We start from the raw sequence: 21735 nt of genomic DNA on the forward strand, positions 1-21735 counted from the left end.
AGCCAGGTAAACAGCTCAGGGCTCATGCTCAAAACCTGCTTTTCAGTGTGGATCTCCCATGCCTGGCATGCTGATTACACTGCAGTACAGGAGCTAAGGGAAAACTGCTTCTCCAGGCAGCCAAGTGCCATCAAACACATGTGGAGCCTTGTGATGGATGCTGGGAGCACTCCCCAAACGTGTCTGGAGTGAGTAAAAAACCAGAGAAAAGGGAGGGAAAAGAAACCTGGCTGGAAAACTTTTCTTTGCTGGGAATGTTTGGACTGGATAATGCGAAGTTGCTGCCTGAGGATGGGAAGCAGGTTTACATCACACTTTCCTGGCTTCTGGTGGGTTTCACCACGTTCAGCATTTTAAATCATTAGGAAGATGTTGGTTTTGCTTCCTTTTCTCTAGAGGATGATTATCAAAGGGAGAAGGCGGGGGGGAGGAATCAACCATGATGAGCCTTCCTAGGCATCAGAGAGTGAGTGGGCTCTGCCCCAGATGCCAGTGGGACAGAAGTGGGGACAAACTGGAATAATAACAGCCTCAGAGCACTCACAGAGCACTTATTCCCTCCATCACAGTGCAGCTTCACCTCTTGGTGACACTGTGTTTCCACTGCTCACTGCTGTGGTTGTGGAGGTAGAAAGGGCATTCACAGAACAAGGACATTGTTCCAAGAACAGGAAATCTTCCTGTCATCCTTGGACTCCACTTTGTCTTTCCTCCTCCACCAGCCACGTCTGCCCAGCTGCTTATCAGTCCCTCCAGAACATCAGACCTTCACTGTGATCCCATCTCTTACTCATGCTTTACTCATTTCCCAACATGGCAATTACTGCTGTTCCATTCGGCCTTACTAAATCCCTGCTTTGAATCTGAGGCCATTTAAAGTGCAGATGTGGATGGAAATTAATACAACATCAATCCATACCAAGTACATGCAAAGGTATAAAATACTCTGTGTGTTCCAGGAGCAGCACGTTGTGTTTCAGATATTTGGGCATCAGCAACATCCATGATGCTGTTTAGGAAAAAAGCATGAAGTCCCAATGTGGAAACAATTTTCCACAGTAGCATGCACAACTAGAGCTTCAGTCACATTTAATCACTGTTCCTTTTGCACAGGGAAAGGTGTACAGAACCTGCTGTGGGTGCAAACTCTTCTGCATGACAAAAAGAAAGCCAAGAAAGCAAAATGGTTTTAGGATTCTAACCTAGGAAACCAATATTTACTCTGTATCTCGCTAAAAGACATATCAATCTCTTCAAAGCTAAAAACTTGAAAACCAAAGACCTAGTCCTGAGGGAAACACCTGCCTGAAGCAGCAATTTCAGAACTGCAGTTTATCAGTTTAAAGATCTTGTTACCAGACAGTTTTGTTGAGCAGCCATGCAGCTAGCACCTAATGAACAGCCTGAAAATGTCATTTATGGGGAAAATTAAAAAAAAAAAAAAAAATCCAACTGAGAAGTATCCATCACCCACATTTAGGCCAAAAGGATGAGCTGCCATATAACAAATAGAGTTTGAACAACAAATAAGCAACAAATATTGTTTGAATAACAATAACTCAGCCACGAAGAGGCCTGTCTGAGCTTCTTGGATAATAAAACCTTAACAGAGAAGGTTTCTGCAACAAAGTTCCTCCATATTAATAATTTCAAACACTCACAACAAAAAATTTCATTGGGTTCTTTCACTGGTATTCCTACCTGCAGCTAAACCCCAGGGATTATTAAGAATTTCATCTGGTAATTAGAACATCTTGGATGACTAGGAAATGTGTGAATATCATAAAAATGCCATTATTTATTAAAAGCAGTAATAACTGAAATATAAGTACTCAACATTAAAAGTTACCAGATGATTCTCTGCATATTTTGAACAGTCAAAACCCAAGACTTTTTAGGAATCTCCCTCCCCCCCGGTGAGGAACAGCTCCTTGGACACCCAAACCTGAATTGCTTTGGTGCCTTGTTTGGAGCAGCATCCACATTTAAAGTTACAGGGCAGATTTTGCACTCCCCACATCCCCTGCCCAGTCCCAGGGTTCTGTTTGTGCACAGCCTGGTTACAGTCCTACAGCTCTGCACTGCCAGGGGTATTTATTTGGCCCAAACTGGAGAAATCTATCTTTCCTGAGCCCAGAATAGAAAAGTTTGGATGGCTACTTTGATGGTGATTTAGATTCGCAGGTACACGTGAGACAATACAAAGGTCATAACTCAAAATCACTTTTTTTTCCTAGTTGCAGGATAATTTGGATTGATGAAAATAAGGTTTTCAAACAAGAATGACAACAGTTAACATACCTTTAAGTGTGTTTTACTTTTTAGCTTTGTTCCTTCTGATCACAAGCCTTTCCAGAGCAACGAATACTGCAAACACACAACTCTCCCAAATTCAACCAGTATGAAGTCACACACGTGTCTGATATAACACACACCTGTCAGGCATTATGGAAGAAGTCACTAGATCACTGAAAGTGTGCAAAACTAAGAATCAAGTGCTAATGGGAGGTATCATTAAAAGTAATCTAATCTTTACTACTGGTGAGCGTAATTTAGTTGCTTCAACCTTTATACTATGACATGCAACTTCCTTATCTGCAGCTGACTGTTCATTCTGGTAATTGATAAATCTTTCCATGCATGCAACGGCAGCAGCAGGGCCTTTTCAATCCTTTTCTCAACATTCTGGAACTCTAAAAATGAGTACATGTGGTTTTTTACAGAGAACAATCCAGGTGTCTCAGATCCCCCATCTCTGCCTTCTCAGTAGCTAAAATCAGACATCACTACAATTATGGTCCCTGCCTTTATTTCACATCTTAACAACAGAAATATTGAGAGTTTATTTGAGAAATTACAAGTTTAGAAACAAATAGCTGAGTATAACTTAGGTCAGAGGTCATAGTTTTAGGATGAGAGTGGAGACATCACTTACAAATCAAGAGGAATTGTTTAGGCAGCAAGAACTAAAAATACTTTGATAAACATCCCCTAGAGTCAAAACACTCTTTATTCTTCAAAGGGTGGTCTTATTGCTGTGGCTGATTTACCATTTCAGTGTTTCATTCAACAGGTCTACTGGACAAGAAATTTTAAAGAATCAGAAACAGCAAGCCTTTTCAACTGCATGGTGTTTAAAAAGAAACAAACAAAAAGAGCTCCCCCGGAGCTCAGGCACACACCAGACACCCCTCCATGGGTTAGAGCAGGAGTGTCAGTGCTGACCTGGCTGAACAAGCACATCTCATCTGGGTTATGATCACTAACGCTGGTCCATCTGCAGGGGTGCCCACCAAGAGAGAGGTTATCCATCATGTGAGAGGAGACTTGCTGAGGCTTCCCATCCTTTCTTGACACAGGATCTGCTGTTGGGTACCTGGGGACACTCGCCAGCTGCTACTGCATGAACAGGATGCTGAAGGCCATCACCACACAGCACACGGCCACGTAGGGGCTCTTCCTCTCACCTGCCAGGAGGGAAAGAGAACCCAGAACAAACAGAAATTCAGGTGTGGTTAAGCAGGTTAAACAGACACACCTGCTCCTAGCACAGTGTAAATCTGCCACAGCACGTGCAAACTGGTGTTCAACATTTCTAGCTGGGGAAAAGGCAGGCAGGAAAGTACAGCTGTGTATTCACAGGATGTAGGACAGGTTGTTTTCATACATAAAAACAGAGCTGGGGCTCTTTGCTTTGAGAGAGGGACTTGTAAACATGGCAGGGAGTGACAGGATTATGGGGAATGGCCTCAGGCTGAAGGAAGGCAGGGCTGGCTGGGATCTTGGCAATGAGGAATTGTTCCCTGGCAGGGTGGGCAGGCCCTGGCACAGGGTGCCCAGAGCAGCTGGGGCTGCCCCTGCATCCCTGGCACTGCCCAAGGCCAGGCTGGACACTGGGACACTGGGAGGTGTCCCTGACATGGCAGGGGTGGCACTGGCTGATTCTGGCCCATGTAAGGGCTTCCATCTCACTACAAACCCCCTTTTCTGAGGTGCAGTTTTGTGTTGCTGCTACCTCCTCGTGCCAAAGTCAGGGGGCAGGCAGTGGGAAGTTGCCCAGGACACCCCATTTTTGCTGGTTCTGCTGCTGTGTGTCAGCTGAGGTGCAGCTGGTCCTGGTACCTGCCACCTGCAGTGTGAATCTTCTGTGCAGGGTGTCATGCAGCAGCCAGAGCTGTGAGCTCACAGCTGCCCAGACAGAGCCAGATGCCTTTTTTTGCTTTTTTAAGAAGACATAACGTTGTTAGCACGTGGAGAGGGTCTGGTCCACAGATTTCCATGATAAAAATGGTCAGCAGATCACAGAAGCTGCACAGACACCTCTATTTTCTGACTCTTTCAAATTGGTGTCAGAGTTTCCCAGTTTCCCAAACTATGGAAGAAAGTTAAGTTTACTCAATTAATAGACCTTTATCTGGTGGCAAAAGCAATCGTGAGAGATCTATTCCCACCCATTTGGTCCAGGACAGAACTTTACAGAGGTCTGTTTGTCTTGTTCTTCAAGAAAAAAAATATTCTCAGGTGGGAAACTGTAACACAACCAGGGGAACATCAGTAATGTTAATCAGACTGGTACCTACTTACATGAGCACTTTCTCCATTAATTAGAAGGATTTTTTACACTCAAACTTTATTCTTCGTGGTTCCACCGAATTATGCTTGGAGAGACCTCCAGCCTACAGAACAGCCAGGGAGTGTTAACACTGAAATGTGTCTCTAAAGTGAGAAGATCCCTGTTTTTACACACACAGGACTATAAAGACAGAGCTGGGGCTGTTTGCTTTAAGCAAAGTTCAATTTCCCTTTGCTGTGTGAGGTCTTTTGTCTTTACAAACCACCTTATCAGAGACACAGTTTTCAGGGAAACATTAAAGAAAAAACACCACCAAGGCTCCCAAGTTTAGCATGGTGCAATTTTTATGAAAAAAAGTATTTTCTTTTACCAGCAGGACCTTTAAACACACAGGGAACAAACTTTCCACAGTAAAAGAAAAATAAAATACTTGCAGTGACACCTCCCATACACAGGATTGACTGCCCAGTGACATTACAAGATTCTGTCATGATCTGGCATATATTTAATTAAACTTCAAATAACTGAACGAATTAATGTCTGCAGTTTCACATCTGTTTAAAATAAATTTTGAGGAAGTCCAACTCCTACGGTTCAGGGTATTACAATTTTCATATGGGTTATGCTTTTCTGCTCTTAATTTTCTTAAAAGAGAAATCACCATGTGGCAAGATTAAACATTATTTTGCACAACTTTGTAAATATGTAACCACTTGCCGGAGATTAAGATCTTATGTACATGTGAAAAGGTTGTTTAAACATACCAGGGATGTGAAATGTAAAGGAAGCCAGCAGACATTTTCATTTTTAAAACCTACACCCTCTACTTGCCTTTGTGACTAACACACATAAAATGACAGGAATCATCTCCAAAGCCCATTTCCACTTCTTAGCCTAAAAGAAAGTCAAAGTAGTCCACTCTAGATGCAAATTGCAAAAGAAACAGCTAATTGAAAAAAATATCTTTGCACTTAATAAACTACAAAGAAGATGGCAAGGTGAGGTGGGGTGCTCTCTTCAGCTTTAAACAAACCCTAATGCTGCTGAATTTTTTACATTTGTTTTCCCTGGTATAGCTCAAAATTCATTTCTGACAGCTGCCACCTTCCCAGTATCTTTCAATTACAGCACTAAAATTGGTTCTGCAATGTCTCTTATCTAAATAGGACAATATCTGCAATCATTTTAACAATTGCTCTTCACCAAAACCCAATTTTTTGTGTCAATGCTTTTTTTGACATCCTGTAAAATGTTCTGCCTGGGTATGTAGAAAGGGAATCGTAAAGGCTTTCTTTAGGTTCAGTGACAAGTAGGAAGATCTAGAATTACAAGTTCAAAGCTTCTGCTCTGCATTAACAATGCAATTTGAACACTGATGATGGGTTAGTAGTTTTTTTTTTTTCTCCCCTAAATCGTGGATATACCTTAATGTTAAGACTAAACTTCTGTTGCATATTCCAATTTCCTTCTCAAAATAAATTCAGGATAAGGATTAAAATAAATATAAAACCAATGTTATGGGAAAATGTCAAGAATCAGATAGAGCTGATCAGCCTGTGTGCAGATGTCACTTGACACGAACAGCTTTGTGTAATTCAAAAGTGCACAGAAGCCGAGCAAAGAAGGGAAAGGGAAAAAAGCCACATTTATGCTTAAACAGAACCTTAATGCATTATGAACTCCATGTTGTTTTATTACTGTAAGGTAAATATCTGGGTTTTTTTTAAACAGTCCATTGCAATTTCAAACAGACTGCAGTTTATAAGAAATCATTGATTTCTTTGCGTGTTATAAATGCACCCTCGGTTGTTCCATGTGGCAAGAAGTGAAAAAAAACTTTTGAAAATGTAACACTAGATACATGAACTGACATGAGAAGATGCAGGATTTCCATGATGCTAATCTAAGAAAGCAATATCCTGCCCCTTTATTTCATGGAGGCTGAAACCTGCATTTTTGAAGACAAAGGATGTGTATGGTTTTCATTGCTACATGGCAACATAATCCTAATAAATTACGGGAGAAATAGGGCTGATCTTAAGGATTTTGAAGGGAAAAAACAACAAAAAGCAATTACCAATCCTGGCGCATTTCCAGAATATCCCCAACAGTCTGTAAAGATAAAAATAAATACATTAGGGTCTTGGTTTAATACATCCAAGTAAAATGATTTTATTTATGTTAAAATAATCTGAATTGACAGTAATTTGTCAACTTGATTCCCTCCTGAACACCAGAAAACAGCAGATAACCTGCACATAAGGGTACAGAGTATGAACTACAGAAGTGGCAAAGTTTTAAGTGTAGCAGAGGTCTTTTTGCATGCAAAAATGCATTCAACTTGTTCTGTGTTCCAGATCTAAAGATTTCACCACAACCCCATATTTATCTACAATACAGTATCCCAGATAGAAAGTTTTGTGAAGAAAAAAATCTTCCCAATTCTTTTTGTTCCTATTCCTTTACCAACATTTACCTTGCTCATACCTCTCCTCCTGTGTTGCTTGCCCAGGACTTTACCTCTCACAAGTGTAACAGCAATGGAGAAAAGCAGAATTCAACCCAAAGGGATGTCCCAAACCCACAATTTCTCTATGTAATTAAAATAATCTCCTACCAACAGCTCCAGAGGAGCAGGGACTGCTTTAGGATCTGAGGAAAAGAAGGGGAAGAACACTGAGGTGTCCTGTGTAAGCAGATTTCAGCCCTTCAAAGCTTGTCTGGGGAAGAATTCCTTCACACATGGCACAGAACACTGTGGGGAGCACTTGGAGAGCTGCCATCAAGCAGGCAGTAAACACAACCCCACAAATAATGTTCTGAACTCATACCCACAAGGTTTGATTGTTTGTCTTTGCCCTTTTTTGGGCTCTGAGAGTTGCTTACTTCTAACACAAAGTAGACAGGTAGGCTTGGGCCACTTGCTCCTGCATGCTCGAGCAGTCAACATATCTTTTATTTCTCTGCTACTTCTATTTTATGTCCTCTTTTGTGGTCTTGCTTTACTTCATCATCTCTCTGTCCATTTAGCAGCCTCCTCTATTTCTGAGTCAAAGATTCAGTGCTGGGCAGGTGAAGACCAAGGGTGGCAGCAAGTGACTGAGGTGCTCAAGCTCAAAGTGAAATGCTTTTTGACTTATGTACCCCTTGCTGACCAGCTCACCATGAACAGCATTCCATTTCCATTTTCAGAAAGCAGGCATTTTCATCTGTGCTTTAGATTTTAGTTTTACCTCAAGCAAAATGTGTACACACACACACACACATATTTGGGTTTGACTGTATTTCTTTACAGCCAAAGCTCTTTTTTTCCTGCTTTTATGCAGCTCCACAAGCAGAAGTAATGATCCCTGCATACAGAGCACCACACTTTTCCAGGCTGAGAGGTCATACAATAAAGTAACCTGAACACACTCATGCACTTTTTGAAGATGTGTGCAGGTAGGAAGGCATTCATGTGTAAATCTGAAGTGCTCCACTGACAGCACCTCTGGTTCTCAAAACTGTTGTTCGCTCTCTGTAAAATTACAATTTACAGATTGCATGCTGCAAAACCAACAGGAAAACTTCCACAGCCCTGCTTCTCATATTGTCATCTCTCAAAAGCTTGCCCAGGAGCTCAAAGAAATAAAACGCTACTATTCTGTTCATATACTTTTGAAGAATCTTGCATGGAAAAAGAATATTAACCCTTTCAGGCAGCCTGGAAGTCTGTTGAATTTGCCTCACCATCTCAGCAAGGATATTTTTCCATCTTGTCAGGGATTTCTTGACTAATGTGAAGCCACTACTGCACATTTCCTTACAGAAATTCCCTTGGTGGAATTTTCCTACCTGATGTGCCAGGTACAAAACCAGCTGCCTTTAACAACTGCAATTAACAATTTATGAGCCTGAAGTCACTGGCATGAGGACTGACCAGCCTTCCCATGATGACACCAGGACATCAAAAGAGGCTTTTGTGCTACTGGAACAGCTCATCACCTCTGTTTGTCCACACAAGCTGCTGCTGAGCATTCTGGACCTTCTGATAATGTACCCTCTGGAAGAACTGGGGAGCTCCCACTGCAGGAAAAGCCTGTGCAAAACTCCTGCTCCTATGGTTTTCCCATTAGTGCTCATCCCAGGTCCACAAGAACCTCTTCAAATCAAAACCTGCTTATTACAGAAGTGATGCTGCCTTGAATAACTGTGCTCCAAAACAGTTCCTCCTGCAGCAGCTCCTCGGTGTAACTGCACTACTCCTTCTCCACCCTTCGTGTACTGCTCCATCCTTGTTTGGATGCAGGTGAAGGTGTGGGTCTGGCTGGGATCCCTGCTCTTTCTGGCACCCACAGCCCAAAAGTGCACGTCCTGCTGCAGATTCCTGGCTCTTGGTGCTAAAATGCTAAAAGCACTCATTGTGAAAAGTGGATGTGGTTACCTGGAGGACAAAAAAAAACCCCAAATAAATGGAACCTCTTAGGCTGAGAAGGAGGTGGTGGAGCCTAAGACAATGACTGCTAAGGCTGGGTGTGCTGCAAAATGCCATGTGTTCACCAGGAGAAGCCCAGTGCCACTGCAGGAGGGAGTGTGAGACATCCCCACTGCAATGCTGATGGAAAATCAAAGGGGATCTCTGCTAACACATCCTTCTGGTTAGCAGGGAGGAGAGAATTACATTGTGGTGCACATTCTCCTCTAGTTAGCATGAAACAGTAAACCTCCACTTGCTTTCCCAGCCTTTAACACTGTTGCTCAGGACGGAGCACATGGAAACATTCAGGGAAAATGAGGTTTAAGGTTCTGTTTGGCTCGGTAAGAAAAGACACCCTTTGGCAGAAATGAGGGGGAGGAAATGCAGGGTTATGAGGATGGGTGACATCACTGTGCAACAGCATCTCTCAACTGACAGGAATTATGTTTCTTCACTTATTATCAACAGACCTAAATCCTCAGCAAAGTTACCACTCACCTAGAAATACAGTGAATAATTATCAACATTCCTCCTTTCTGTCACTTTAGTATTTTATTGCTACTTTTTTATGCCTTTTATTTTGAGCAGGAATGATGAGGTAAGAGCACCTCTGTGGCAAACTGAAATATCACTAGAATTTGTTTTATCCCACATGTCCAGACATTTCCACTGGAGCATGGACTGTGTTAGAAGAGAGGGAAAGGGGTTTAGCACCATATGAGCTCCATGTAAAAATCTACCATACAGGAAACAATTTTCATTGCTTCCAGGCCAAGGTTTTATTCTCCAGTACAAAGTAGTCTACAAATATATATATATATATATAAAACAAAATGGCATGTCCTACATCTACATAAATACAAACCTACACATCAAACGCCCAACTCCTCCACAGTGTCAGCACCCCTTGGAAACATTTTATGAAGAGAGTTCTATTGTACTCCAGACAGATTTGCCTCAAGAATAAACAGAGTAGCTCCAGATTAAAGGAAACACTCCTTGCCAAGAACAGCACTAAAATTTTAATCAGTAAAATAAACATTCTTACTTCTTACTGTGTATACCTCATTGACTATTGTGTTATCTTCCACCAGCAGACACCCAAACTCCCCTCGTCCCCCCGCTCCCTGTCCTTCATGAAGTCATCCTTTCTTCCATCTTCACTTCCATCCAAAGAAACCTCTCCTGTCAGTGACAATTTTGTGGCCTCATATAAAAGGACACAAGTGTTTTCATGTTAGAACTCCAAATTAAGAAAAAAAAAAAAGCTGGTGTAATTTGGGTATCTTACACTGTTGAAATTTAAAAAAACATGGATAATAAAACAGCAACCCCAGAGATTAATTACAACGAAGGTTTTCAGAAGGCAAACACTCAGGTGTTTGGTGTTCTTGGTCACAACACTATTTAAAACTGGACACTTCTGAATTTAAATGCCAAAGTGATGGAAGACACTTAGGGAAGAAGAACATTTTATTTAACAGGAAATGACCTAATGGCAAAAGTGGAGAAGTCAAACACTCATTATCCAAAAGCTTGTCTGTTTTTCCACCTAGAATTACCTCCTGCTTCTACAAACATCATCTCCTTTGCACTAACCCGAGGTGACAGCATTACTGAAGTTCTGTGGGCAGCCCCACACATTTCTGTGTCACAACTGCCCAATGGTTACTTGAAACCCACCACACTCAAATCACAGTTCTGCTGATCACAGCATCCATATGACTAAAAAACATAAAGTTAAGATTTCTAGAAGCTTTCAAAAACTCTTCTAGAAATCCCCTCACCTTAGAGAATACAAAACCATGATTTGAACAGACCACACAAGAGGACTTCGTTGCTTATTTTAAGAAATAGTTTTAGTTCTCTTTCAGTTACAGATTATTGCTAGAGCTGTATTTCAAACTTCTATCTGCAAAACACCTATCTTGCAAACAAGCAAAAAACCAGTTTCTGCTGGTTTCTTACCCACCCTAGGAATCAAAAATAAATCATTACAACAATAGCCACATGTAGGAGAATGTTTTATTTCTGTCTCTCATTTCTGTATCTCTAATAAGCATCTAACAACAAAGCTACAAATCTAGAAGATTAATAATGCAGTATTAGCAAGGTTAGCAAGCTAATAAAATCTTTCAATAAAATTGCAACTAAGCGCTTGCCAATACCTTATTGCACTCTGTTGTGAGGCACAAAGTTAAGATTTTTATCTTTAAAGAGAGAAAAATTTCAAAGCAGGATCTGCATTATCACAGACTTCATCAGGAGATGCTGAAAGGCTGCAGTTGAACCCACACAGCTTGTGGATGTTAGAAATGATCAGGCCACGTACCCGGATTTATTTTTGTCCAGTAAGCTGGGAGCCAAGGATCTGATGTAGGCACAGGTACATATGAGCAGCAGGATCACAGTCAGCAGACTCTGGAAGTTGAAGATGGCAGACTATGGAAGAGAATCGGGGGGAAAAAAAAAATAATTACATCTCTGCAGTGCAGAACTCCTCTTGAAGTGGAAGTTCTGGAAAAAATGGGTGACCCCTTAGACAACACCAAAAATAAAACCTGAAATGAGCCAGAAAACCTTTCCATCAATGGAATATGGTGGTGGTAGTGAAAGTAGAATGAAGACTGACTGGCAAGGAAACCAGCAGTAGCCAAGACAAAACGTAACACAAAATGTGCAGTAGGTTTGTTAATATACCACTTTTTAAAAGCTACAGGCCAAATTTAACCGATCTGTAGGAAGTTAAGCCCACCTGAACTATGATAACTGATTACTTTTATTTTCAAATAACATTCTGATTGCAAATTGAAAACATCTTTATTGTAAATACACTTTCAGAACTGCTAGTTCTTTGGTAAATTCTGAAGAAATTGATGAAATTGCCTTAAGAAAGTTCTGTTGTTGACAGCAAACACTGATCAGCCTAGTGGCAGTGAGAAGAGACAATTCTTGAGAAACTGCTGCAATATCTGGCAATTTACTGAAGCGTGAAATAACACTAATAAGCAGAAACTGCAACCCATAAACCTTTTTTTTAACCTTTTATTCTTTTTTTTTATGGTTTTGGGGTTTTTCTTGAAGTGTCTCAACTGACATTGTGGTCAGTGCAACAGCACCAGGTGGTGTAAGAGGCAACTGCTTATTTCAAAAAGCTTTATTTTACCTTCACTCTGCCACACTCATTTGCAAATCTGATTTAGTGTGAGCTCCAAAAAAAAATAAAATAAAATGTCAAGGCAAATGCAAGAAATTCACTCTTTGTTCTGGAATTCTGATGAACTCCTGTCTCCTGTGCTCAACCCAGCTGGCTGAGTAGTGGTATTTAATTAAAGGTAAATATTTAGCACTTAGGAAGGGATAATACATTGGCATTTCCTTCTGCAGGCATATTTTAGGGCACATGAGAGCCTTCATTTCCACGCAGCCTGAGGCACATCTCTGTCGGTGTGCACGTGCTGTCTTCCTATGTCACAAAATTAGAATGTTTTGAATCTCTGATGATCAAATCTATCTAGCTAATGAGAATTATAAATAAAAAACCACACTATTCTAGTTCAGTGGAAAATAGGAGAGAAAAATGACAAGTTCTAGTAGAAGGAAAGCCACTGGAACACATGCAAGTGTTCCAATACTGAGATCAAAACCTGGTGACCAAAACCCACCAAAATCAACAGCAAAACAGAACAAAGTACTTTATCTTATTTAGAAGTCTCCATGGATCATATGGACTCCAGAACATGGACAGAGCTCCAGTCTGAACACATGCTTTAGGCAGGGTTAGCTATCTAAAGCAGTTTCAGTATTTCACTTAATGGGGCCCAACAGGCCACTCTGTTAAGAAGCATCATCAGAGGCGCTCTGACTCTGCACCCTGTATAGCAGGGATTTCAGCATCCCTGAAACCCACCCTTTCTGTGATGAGGGAACAGTGATCCCACATCCAAAGCCAGCCCTTCTGTCCCAGCCACGAGGCTGCTTGGTTTCCTCGCACACCACAGCCTTTCCTAAATCATATTTAATTTAGCATTTTAGCCCAACCAGCCACCCCTTCTGCCCCGTCATGTCATAAATAAATGGACAGGCTCTTCACAAAGGACAACACGCTGCCACCCCCAGCCTTTGTGCTCAGCAGAAGTTCCTGCCAGCTCCAGAAACCAGGCAAGTCTCAATTCCCCCTGGCTCCTGCGGGTCTAGGAACGCGGCGGGGCCAGATCCAGGAGCGGCTGCTCTCAGCACAGCCAGATACTGCCTATCAACTGATTAACCCGATCAGTCCTGCGGGACAGACAGACAGCTGCTCTGACAGCTCACGGCCCTGCGTTCCCATGGATTCCTGCAGCTGCTTCCCGAGGCGGCACCGGGCACTCCGGCACTGCAAAATGGCAGCAGGGCACACTTGCTTCCTCTCAAGCAGGGGCTGTAAATGTATACTCATGAAATGTGCTATCAGCCAGCCAACTGGGGCAGTATATAATCGTATATAATTGTTCTTTGTTGGAGTCTTCACGTGTTTCCCCAGATATTTGTGGCTGTAATCCCATCTGCCCTTCCACGGAAACGCGCTCTGAATGACACGTTTATCTGCACAGCCGCTTTCAAAGGGCAGATGTGAGCGTTCCAAAATTTGCCTACAATTTCTGGAAATGAGAATTTATCCCTGAATTAGACGGCTTCACTCTTCACATCTGAAGTAATTCTCATGGCCCAGCTGAATTCACAGAGAGCAGCAACCTACATCTGGCTGCTCCAACTGATGTAATTAAAAGCTGCTGCAAGAATTATACATTGCTCAGAATCCTTTAAAAAAACTGCATTCACATAGCAAGCTACTTGGACAACGTAGATGTGTTGCTGTTCGCTTGTTTAGACTGGGTTGCTCCGATGAAAATGTATTAATTTCAATTTTTTGACTTGTGTTGACTAGCTTAGATCCTGTGAGCCTCACTCCCACTACAAAGGGATCTCAGCACATGGGGAAACTGGTGCTGTCTCTTAGGCTGTGTCCCCATGAGGGGGAAATGACAACTGACTTCATGAGACCTATGCTGCAATGCCAAAAAGAACCAGCATTGGCATTTTATTCTGGTTTTAGACACTGCAAGCTTTAATTCCACAGGCTGAAATTTTCTACATCTGGATTTCTGACATAGCGGGAACACCTCAGTTGCTCCATGCTGTTTCATTCCCCCTGTGTCCCCTCCTGTGTGGAGCATCACATCACCTGCAGCATCAATGAGGTATTGAAGTCACCTGAACTTGAACAAGACAAGTTTTTTCCAATGTCTTTGGAAATTTAAGGCTATGGACTTGAGCTTTGAGAGCTACATGCCCAAAGCCTGTTTTAAATCCTTCCCAAAACCAGGCCTTTAAAAAGAGCCTCAATATTATTTCCTGATCATAACGTATCTCAGTAAAAACTCCACGTAATAAACCATAAAGAATTAGTACTCCTGCAAGTTTAATGTGTTGGGATTAACAGCAGTGGCTTGTATTAAGATAAATACTCAGGGGAATATACAGTAGTTGGAAATCAAATGGTACAGCTAGAGTTGTCTGAATGTACTCCCATCTGAGTATAAACTGAAGTTTAATGTACTTTAGTAAGTGTTGATTGAAAGCTAGAAGTTAACTCTGTGGCTGTGACAGGGAATCATGACAACAACTGCACAGCTCCTGCAAACCTCATCACAGACAACGCTGTCCCTCAGCATTAAATTTACTAAACTTGGGCAGAAGAAGAGGAAAAAAATCAGCACCTCAGAGTTGTGGTTACCAACGGGTCTGGCACTTTGCTGGAGTATTTAACTCAATATGCAGAAATAACCATAAGGAATGCACTGATTCTAAGCCCTTTCCTGCACTGACAACACCCATAGACAAGACACTGTAACTTATCCATCTCTGCAGTTTTCACTCACTCCATCTCACCCCAATATTCTCTGCTTCAGACACGGTTTTGTTCCCTGTCCTTGCAGGCAGCAGCACACTCACAAACCACCTGGGTTCCTGATGCAAGCCCTGGGTAGCACAGCAGTGAATCACACCCTAAGGTTTTGATGGAACTGTCAGTGTCACCAAGGACCCGCTGATTCTCCCCTTGCCCCACAGACTTTTGTGTAAAATAAACCACCCGATATCATGGTTCCAGGGAAAATGAAACATGCAGGAGGAGAACACAAACCCCACGCTTTTGTCCTTTTGGGTTGGTAGAAAGCCTAACACAAAAACTCTCTGAGTTTATCCCAGCAGACTTAGCACTGAAACCAAAGCTTAACCTTCCCTAGACTTAAAAAGTATTTACAAAATGATTATTTTATCTCTGATTGCAGCGTGACCATGATGATTTCATCCATCTGTGCTATAAAAGCAGAGGCCATTGTAGTGCCAGCAAGTTGCAAAACTTTGCCCTGTGGTTACTATTATAACAACCAATTTATGTAGGCAAACACAGATAAATAACTGGAATATTTTAAAGAAAGTATAATCTCTGTGTAATACGCTTCAGAATATTCAGTCTTTCTGGAGTGGCTTTATTTTTTTTCCTCCCCAGTATAATAGAATTGATGAATAATTATGTTTTCTGTAATCAAATATGGATAACCAATCATTCAGCTGCCTTTCTCATACTGGAATGTGAGCAAGAGCATACATACTGCAGTTAAACTTTAGTTAAGCAAGAGGTGATAAAAATTTAATCACAGAAAAGTTAATCAAACTATGAAATTTTAACAAAGAGGTCCTTACAAAGCTGAAAGAGAAAATGCTTATTATCTGGGATTTCCATTAGGCCCTGCAATTCTTATTTTATCAGTAAAATCAAATTTTTCAGAATATAATATTGAGAAAAATAATAGGATATAAATCACGTAGTACTACTCCCAACCTGAAAGCCACAGCAACTGCTAAAAAGTAATTAAAACACGCATCTAACTGTATTATTTTCCAATCTATTAAAAAATAGTTACCTATCCCACTGCTGCCAAATGCAATCTGATCAAAACAAATGGAAAACAAGCATTTGTAAAAGAGGCATGCTAATTAGCATCATAAAAAAATTACAAAAAGTGCAAATTAGTGAAGTTTGAAGCAATTATTGCCAAAAGTACACAACAAAACTAAGCAAGGGGTGTTAGTAAGTATCCAAATACCAGCCAGATGCAGTTGTCCCAGCACAAATATGGCTTTTTACCTTGGATTTACAGCATGTTCTCCTCAGTATTTCATTTCCAAAGAATTTAAGTACTATATTTAATGTTCATTCAGATTTCTGTCTGAAAGAAGTATTTTTGCACTCATGGAATGCAAGCTAAGGCTTGATTAGAGAAAGAGGGAATTTTTTCCCAGTCATTTTCTGGAGAAGCACATTGTCAAGTTTAAATGGCAAGTACAACTAACATGTATGCTTTCCAGACAACTGAAGACTAACACATCTATTTAAAACAATTTCCTCAAACAATTAAACACTTAATTAACCATATGGACACAGCTGCCCTCCCCTATAAAAAGCTCATTTGACTTTAGCACATTTAGGATTTTTACTGTAATTCAAATCCACAGACCAGCAGTGAGAAGACACCTCCAGGCAATGATGCTGAAATTTCACACTTGCTTGAATTCCTCCCTCTTCGCCCCAATATCTACTTTGAAAACTGAACTTTTGCTGCAAAAGCAGCTGGCTGATGCAGCATTTCACCAAAATATCTTACTATGAAAAACAAAGTGACTATTGAAGTCTTTTTACTGGGGTCACTGTAGCACAAAGGTGTGCATGTCCACATATTTACTAAGCAATCAAAGAACTATGGTGGATATTTCAGTAAAATCTCATAATACCTTTCCCCTCAGGTCTTCTCTGTACATTATACAGTTTAAAATTTTACAGAGATATTCTTCCTCTTCTGTCTTCCCCCATCAGGTAAAAGCAGTATTTTAAATAACCCCTTTTTTTAAAGTAACTCTCCCATCTGAAGTTGCACATCACACTGTTCAGTTCACCATAAATTCAGTACTGAAACTGAAAAAACCAGTAAAACTTCTGTGTGTGAATGGAAGATGTAAGAGTCATAGTAAAGCACACTTTGAATCAGGTGACATCCTTACTGTAATAAAAGCAGCATGCAAAAATCAGGAGTTTGGAACAGAAGTGCTACAGGAATGTGAACATGGCCATGGGAACAAGTCTAACTTCTCAAAAAAGAAGATATACTCTAATTTGCCTAAAAACTACAAAACAGAACGATAAATATTGTATGTATACTATTTTCCAAATTTTTTTTTGTTCATTCATAGTCAAACCATCTCTTGAAACATGAAGAACAAATACCAGGAAAAAATATATTTAGTTAAGAAACAATGTCAATTGTTCATCTGTCCCTTGGCCCTGGTCAGGTCCACAGCACCTCTGCAAGTCTCTTGTTTGGCACAGGTTCAGGTGCATGGTTTGAGTATTTAGCATCTGGAAGACAGGTAATATTTTTCACAGCTGTTCCACCTTGTTTCCACAGTCCCTCGGTTGAAAATCAAAAACTTTTGTTGAGTTTGAACGCCTGGCTCTGTGCTTTGGCAGGAAAACATATTCAGTGCTGCAGCTATTACAATGAATGTGTGTGGTGCCTAACAAAAAAATTGAATTGTGGCATTCACTTCTTTATGGCACTCAGCTAAGAAATGGTTTCTCATAACCAGCGTCGTTTTGGGTAAATCTGTTAAAGCAGACTCCCTGCATCCTACTCTTGCAAAAAGAGACCATCTTACCTTGACAGAACAATTTCCTCAGTTCAATAATCACAGAAATAAAACACTTACAATGTATTTTCACTTCTCTAAGATGACAGAAGTACCTACACTAAACACTTCAGGTGAAATAAAGTCACAATACAATGACACTTTAAGACTGTAATATGACCTAGAAGATGTTTTTAAACCTATGCACCTTTAGGTCATGATAAAAACAAAGCTGCTAGCAAATCTGAATGAGGATGGATTCATTCTTGTAATTTTGAATAAGACAAACACAAAAATTTGTACTTGAAGACTCCTGAAAGCTTCTTTTTCAGAGCAGTGTCTTGGGTTCTGGTGTGTTTATATCCGACAGCTTGGTTTGAAATAATATTTACTAATGAATGTTTTTACAATTGGCTCTATGAGCAACTCCCCTTCCTTCTATAAACACCACACTAAGAGAGCAACAAAGACTATGACAGAAATGTTTGTCCTCGTGGAAAGTTCCCAAATCAATTTTTGTGCAGTAATGTGGGGGGGCCAGGATCAGCCCCAACCAGAGGGTGGCAGGGAAGAAGGCGTTTTTATCAAGTTTTCTGCACTTCTTTTAAATAATCTCCATCACCAAATTCTGAGCGTAACTTCACATTTCTGCTATGAAGGAAAGTGAAGATCACCCTTCAGGAGCTGAGCAGTTCCTCATTAACTTTTAACACTACCTTTGGCTTCTTCCCTCCTTCCATCCATGCACGTGGCAAACTTTTCAAGCCCCCCAGGAAAACTTCTGTCAAGCTGTCAGATGTAAAAATCCCGAAAGCTGGCAGGACAAACTGACTCCTGGAAGCCAGCAAACAATACACATTCTGCTCCTAAATAAATGAGAGAGCTGTGCATCCCTGGTGCATCCCTTCCATCCCCAGCAAGTTTGGAATCCACTGAGAAGCTTCTACTGGCTTCCACAGCTGATTAAATTTAAAATAGTGAGGGTTCTGCTCTAAGTCAAAATGCTGAGTTTTTTTCCCTATCCACTGGCAGTGAAGAGGGAAAAAAAAAATCCCACAATTTCTGCTTTCACATAAAAAAAAGACAGGTAGAAGTCAGGTTACACACTGTATCTTACACACTATATTATCTATATCTATACCTATATCTCTATATCATTTTTTTTCTGTTTGGCAGCATCTGGCCTTTCACCCATCACAAGTTCTCATCTGCTCAGCCAGGAAGGACGTGGTAAGAAAGCCTAGCAAATGGGATGAAAAGTTTCCAAGGGATAAAGTCCATTGGAAATCATGCTTCAGAATATTATGGAATATACAATATTCAGAGTGCTGCTAACTTTCCAGAACTGGAGCTCTTACTCTTTGGACAAGGAGAATAAATTGGAGATGTAGCTCTCATCTCTTCCATTTCATGACACACAGACAGCAGCTGTTTCCTCACTCACAGTCAAATGTGAGCTCAAAAATTATCCTTTTTTCCCCCTAAAATGCCTTGACACCAAAGGTGTCATCATGGAGGACCCAAAGTCCTGGAGGGTTGCTGCTCTCTTGAAGAAATTCAAACATCACAGTAAGGCTGAAAAAACTTATTTTCACCTTATTTTCAACATTAAATCATAAGCAAACCATCCTTACAAGAGCTTCCTGCTTCAGGATCCTTGAGACACATGGAAAAATGAAAAGGGACAAGTGGAGAAGATAATCCTGAAAGAATCTCATACATTTGCCATAATCTTCTTAGATTTAAACGTTACCTTTCTTTTGAAGTTACTGTTACATATTTCTTACGTATCACTAAGAAAACACATAAAATATAAATGACACAGTGATATAATATTAAATAATTAGCTGTATTTAATCATTACACTGACCAGCAGCACCAATGTCCCACCAAGGTCTCTTGCCTTTTTATATCACCTCAAACCCTTTTAAATACAACAAGAAAGAGCAGGGTGCTGCTGTAATTCTCTACATTCACCTCTCCATGGCACTGATTAGAGGTCTCCTGCTTTCTGCACGTGGGTTTTAGATCTCCTGAGATAATTTATGCCTCTCATGATGAAAAAAATCTCCTCTGTTTTCTGCTTGGAGCCCCAGACTGGAGCAGGTTCCTCTGAAAGGTCTGCCAAGGAATGCTCAGGTGAGCAACTCCCAGCAATTTCTTGCTGGTGACAAGATCTGGAGCCTGGGAACCCTTTTCTGAACTGAGCCATAAGGAACTTCAAGTGCTATTGATCTTTTCTGTAAATGCACAGGAAATACAGCAATGTCCCATTAAACTGCACAGGAAACCCTGCAATGATGGATAATCTGTCCATGCTCATGGGAAAGGGGCAACCAGGTGATCTTTAAAGGTTCCTTTCAACCCAAACCACGTCCTGGTGATTAGAAAAATCTAAAAATTCCCATCTTAAAACAAACTCTGTGCTGAACTTATGGACAAACATGTACTTTGTACAGAAAAAAACTTATGTTAATTCAGTTATTCCTTTGATTTTCCTTTTAATTTAAGTTCATGTATCTGCTCTGCAGATATATATTATTTATTATATATTATATATAAATATTTAATGTACAAACCTTGACTAAGAAAAAGCATTTCACTGCTCAGCAGTTAACTGTGACAGAAATGTGAACACTTATTTTTTGTTACCTATGCAGAGACTGGAAAAATGGGGAGGAAACAAAAAAAGAAAAAAAAAATAAAACCACCCATTTGCCTCTAGACCAACTCTAGATAAAGAATGTATATATTTATACACATATATTATACATGTATATTTATTGATATATATATGCATATATATATATATATACACACACATATATATATATCTAACCACACTTTTTATGTGTTTGGTTTATATTAAAAGGTACATTGATAATATATAATACATAATTATTAAAATGTTCGATTATATATTTGCATACAGCCATAAATATATATGTAAGTACCTTTATATCCACATATATTGGTAATACACATAATAAACTCATACATAGGCATAGATATTCTATTCCAGATGTACTTACCTGTCTTTTATGCATTTGCAAAACTATAAAAACCCCTTAAAACTACATATTTTTATGGTAAGTTATATTACATATACTTCTATATTCTTAACAATTACACATGTTGTGAACGTATGAACTACTAAAAAGACAAGAAAAAGGTAATGCATATGTATACATATACAATTTTTATATATACATACGTATATATAATTTATATATACACATACATATATATAATTTATATATATCCACACAGGTATATATATATACACATATATATACATATATATATGTGTGTATATATATATATATGTGTGTGTGTGTATATATATATAAAAGATGTAGTTTTAGATATAATCTAAAAGAGTAAATGGACCTGGGCCTCTGATGACACCCCTGAAAAGCAGCCAATGACGCGGCTCAGCGCACTGCGCTGAGGATGACGTCATCCAACACACCATGACGCCACGCAGAGCAGAAATGACGTCAAGAAGCCGTGAGAGACACGCACAGCCCCTGACCGACCTCGCACCGGCTGCTGATGCCCCGCACAGCCAAAAAACGGGGTTTTTTTCCTGCCACCAAACCCCTGATGCAAACCCGCCCCGCGCTACTCCCACCAAAACCCTGAGGCGGCTCCGCTCCCGCGGCCCGCGGCTTATGGCGTGAGCGACCTCTGTGGGCGCCGCCCGGGCCAGGAGGCGCCGCTGGGGACGGTGCCGGGCCGCGGAGAGGCAGGGGAGCGGGGAGGGCCCGGTCCCGGCGCGGCAGGGCCGGGCGGGCCCCGCGCTTACCATCGCGCCGCGCTCCGCCACATCACCTTCCGGCCGCCGCCACGGGCGGAAGCGCGCACCGAGCGCCCTCAGCGCGCGGGGGCGCGGGCACGGCCGCCATTGGCTGGCGGCGCCGCGGGGCGTCGGGATTGGTCGGCTCTGCCGGCGCGGGGCGGGACGGAGGGGCGGACG

The 21735-nt window shown here is 40.9% G+C and overlaps 1 protein-coding gene across 1 annotated transcript; it reads right to left on the reverse strand.

The window, feature by feature from the left end:
* Positions 1-2298: 2298 nt before the first annotated feature.
* On the reverse strand, positions 2299-21669 carry TMEM167A (transmembrane protein 167A). The gene is made up of 4 exons (XM_054652066.2): positions 21565-21669; positions 11362-11471; positions 6651-6685; positions 2299-3467 (listed from the first exon to the last, which is right to left on the reverse strand). The coding sequence occupies exons 1-4, from the start codon at positions 21565-21567 to the stop codon at positions 3397-3399; spliced, it is 219 nt and encodes a 72-aa protein (XP_054508041.1). The 5' UTR covers positions 21568-21669; the 3' UTR covers positions 2299-3396.
* Between the last annotated feature and the right edge of the window lie 66 nt (positions 21670-21735).

Source organism: Agelaius phoeniceus, chromosome Z (genome assembly GCF_051311805.1).
Source record: "Agelaius phoeniceus isolate bAgePho1 chromosome Z, bAgePho1.hap1, whole genome shotgun sequence".
Lineage (NCBI taxonomy): Eukaryota > Metazoa > Chordata > Aves > Passeriformes > Icteridae > Agelaius > Agelaius phoeniceus.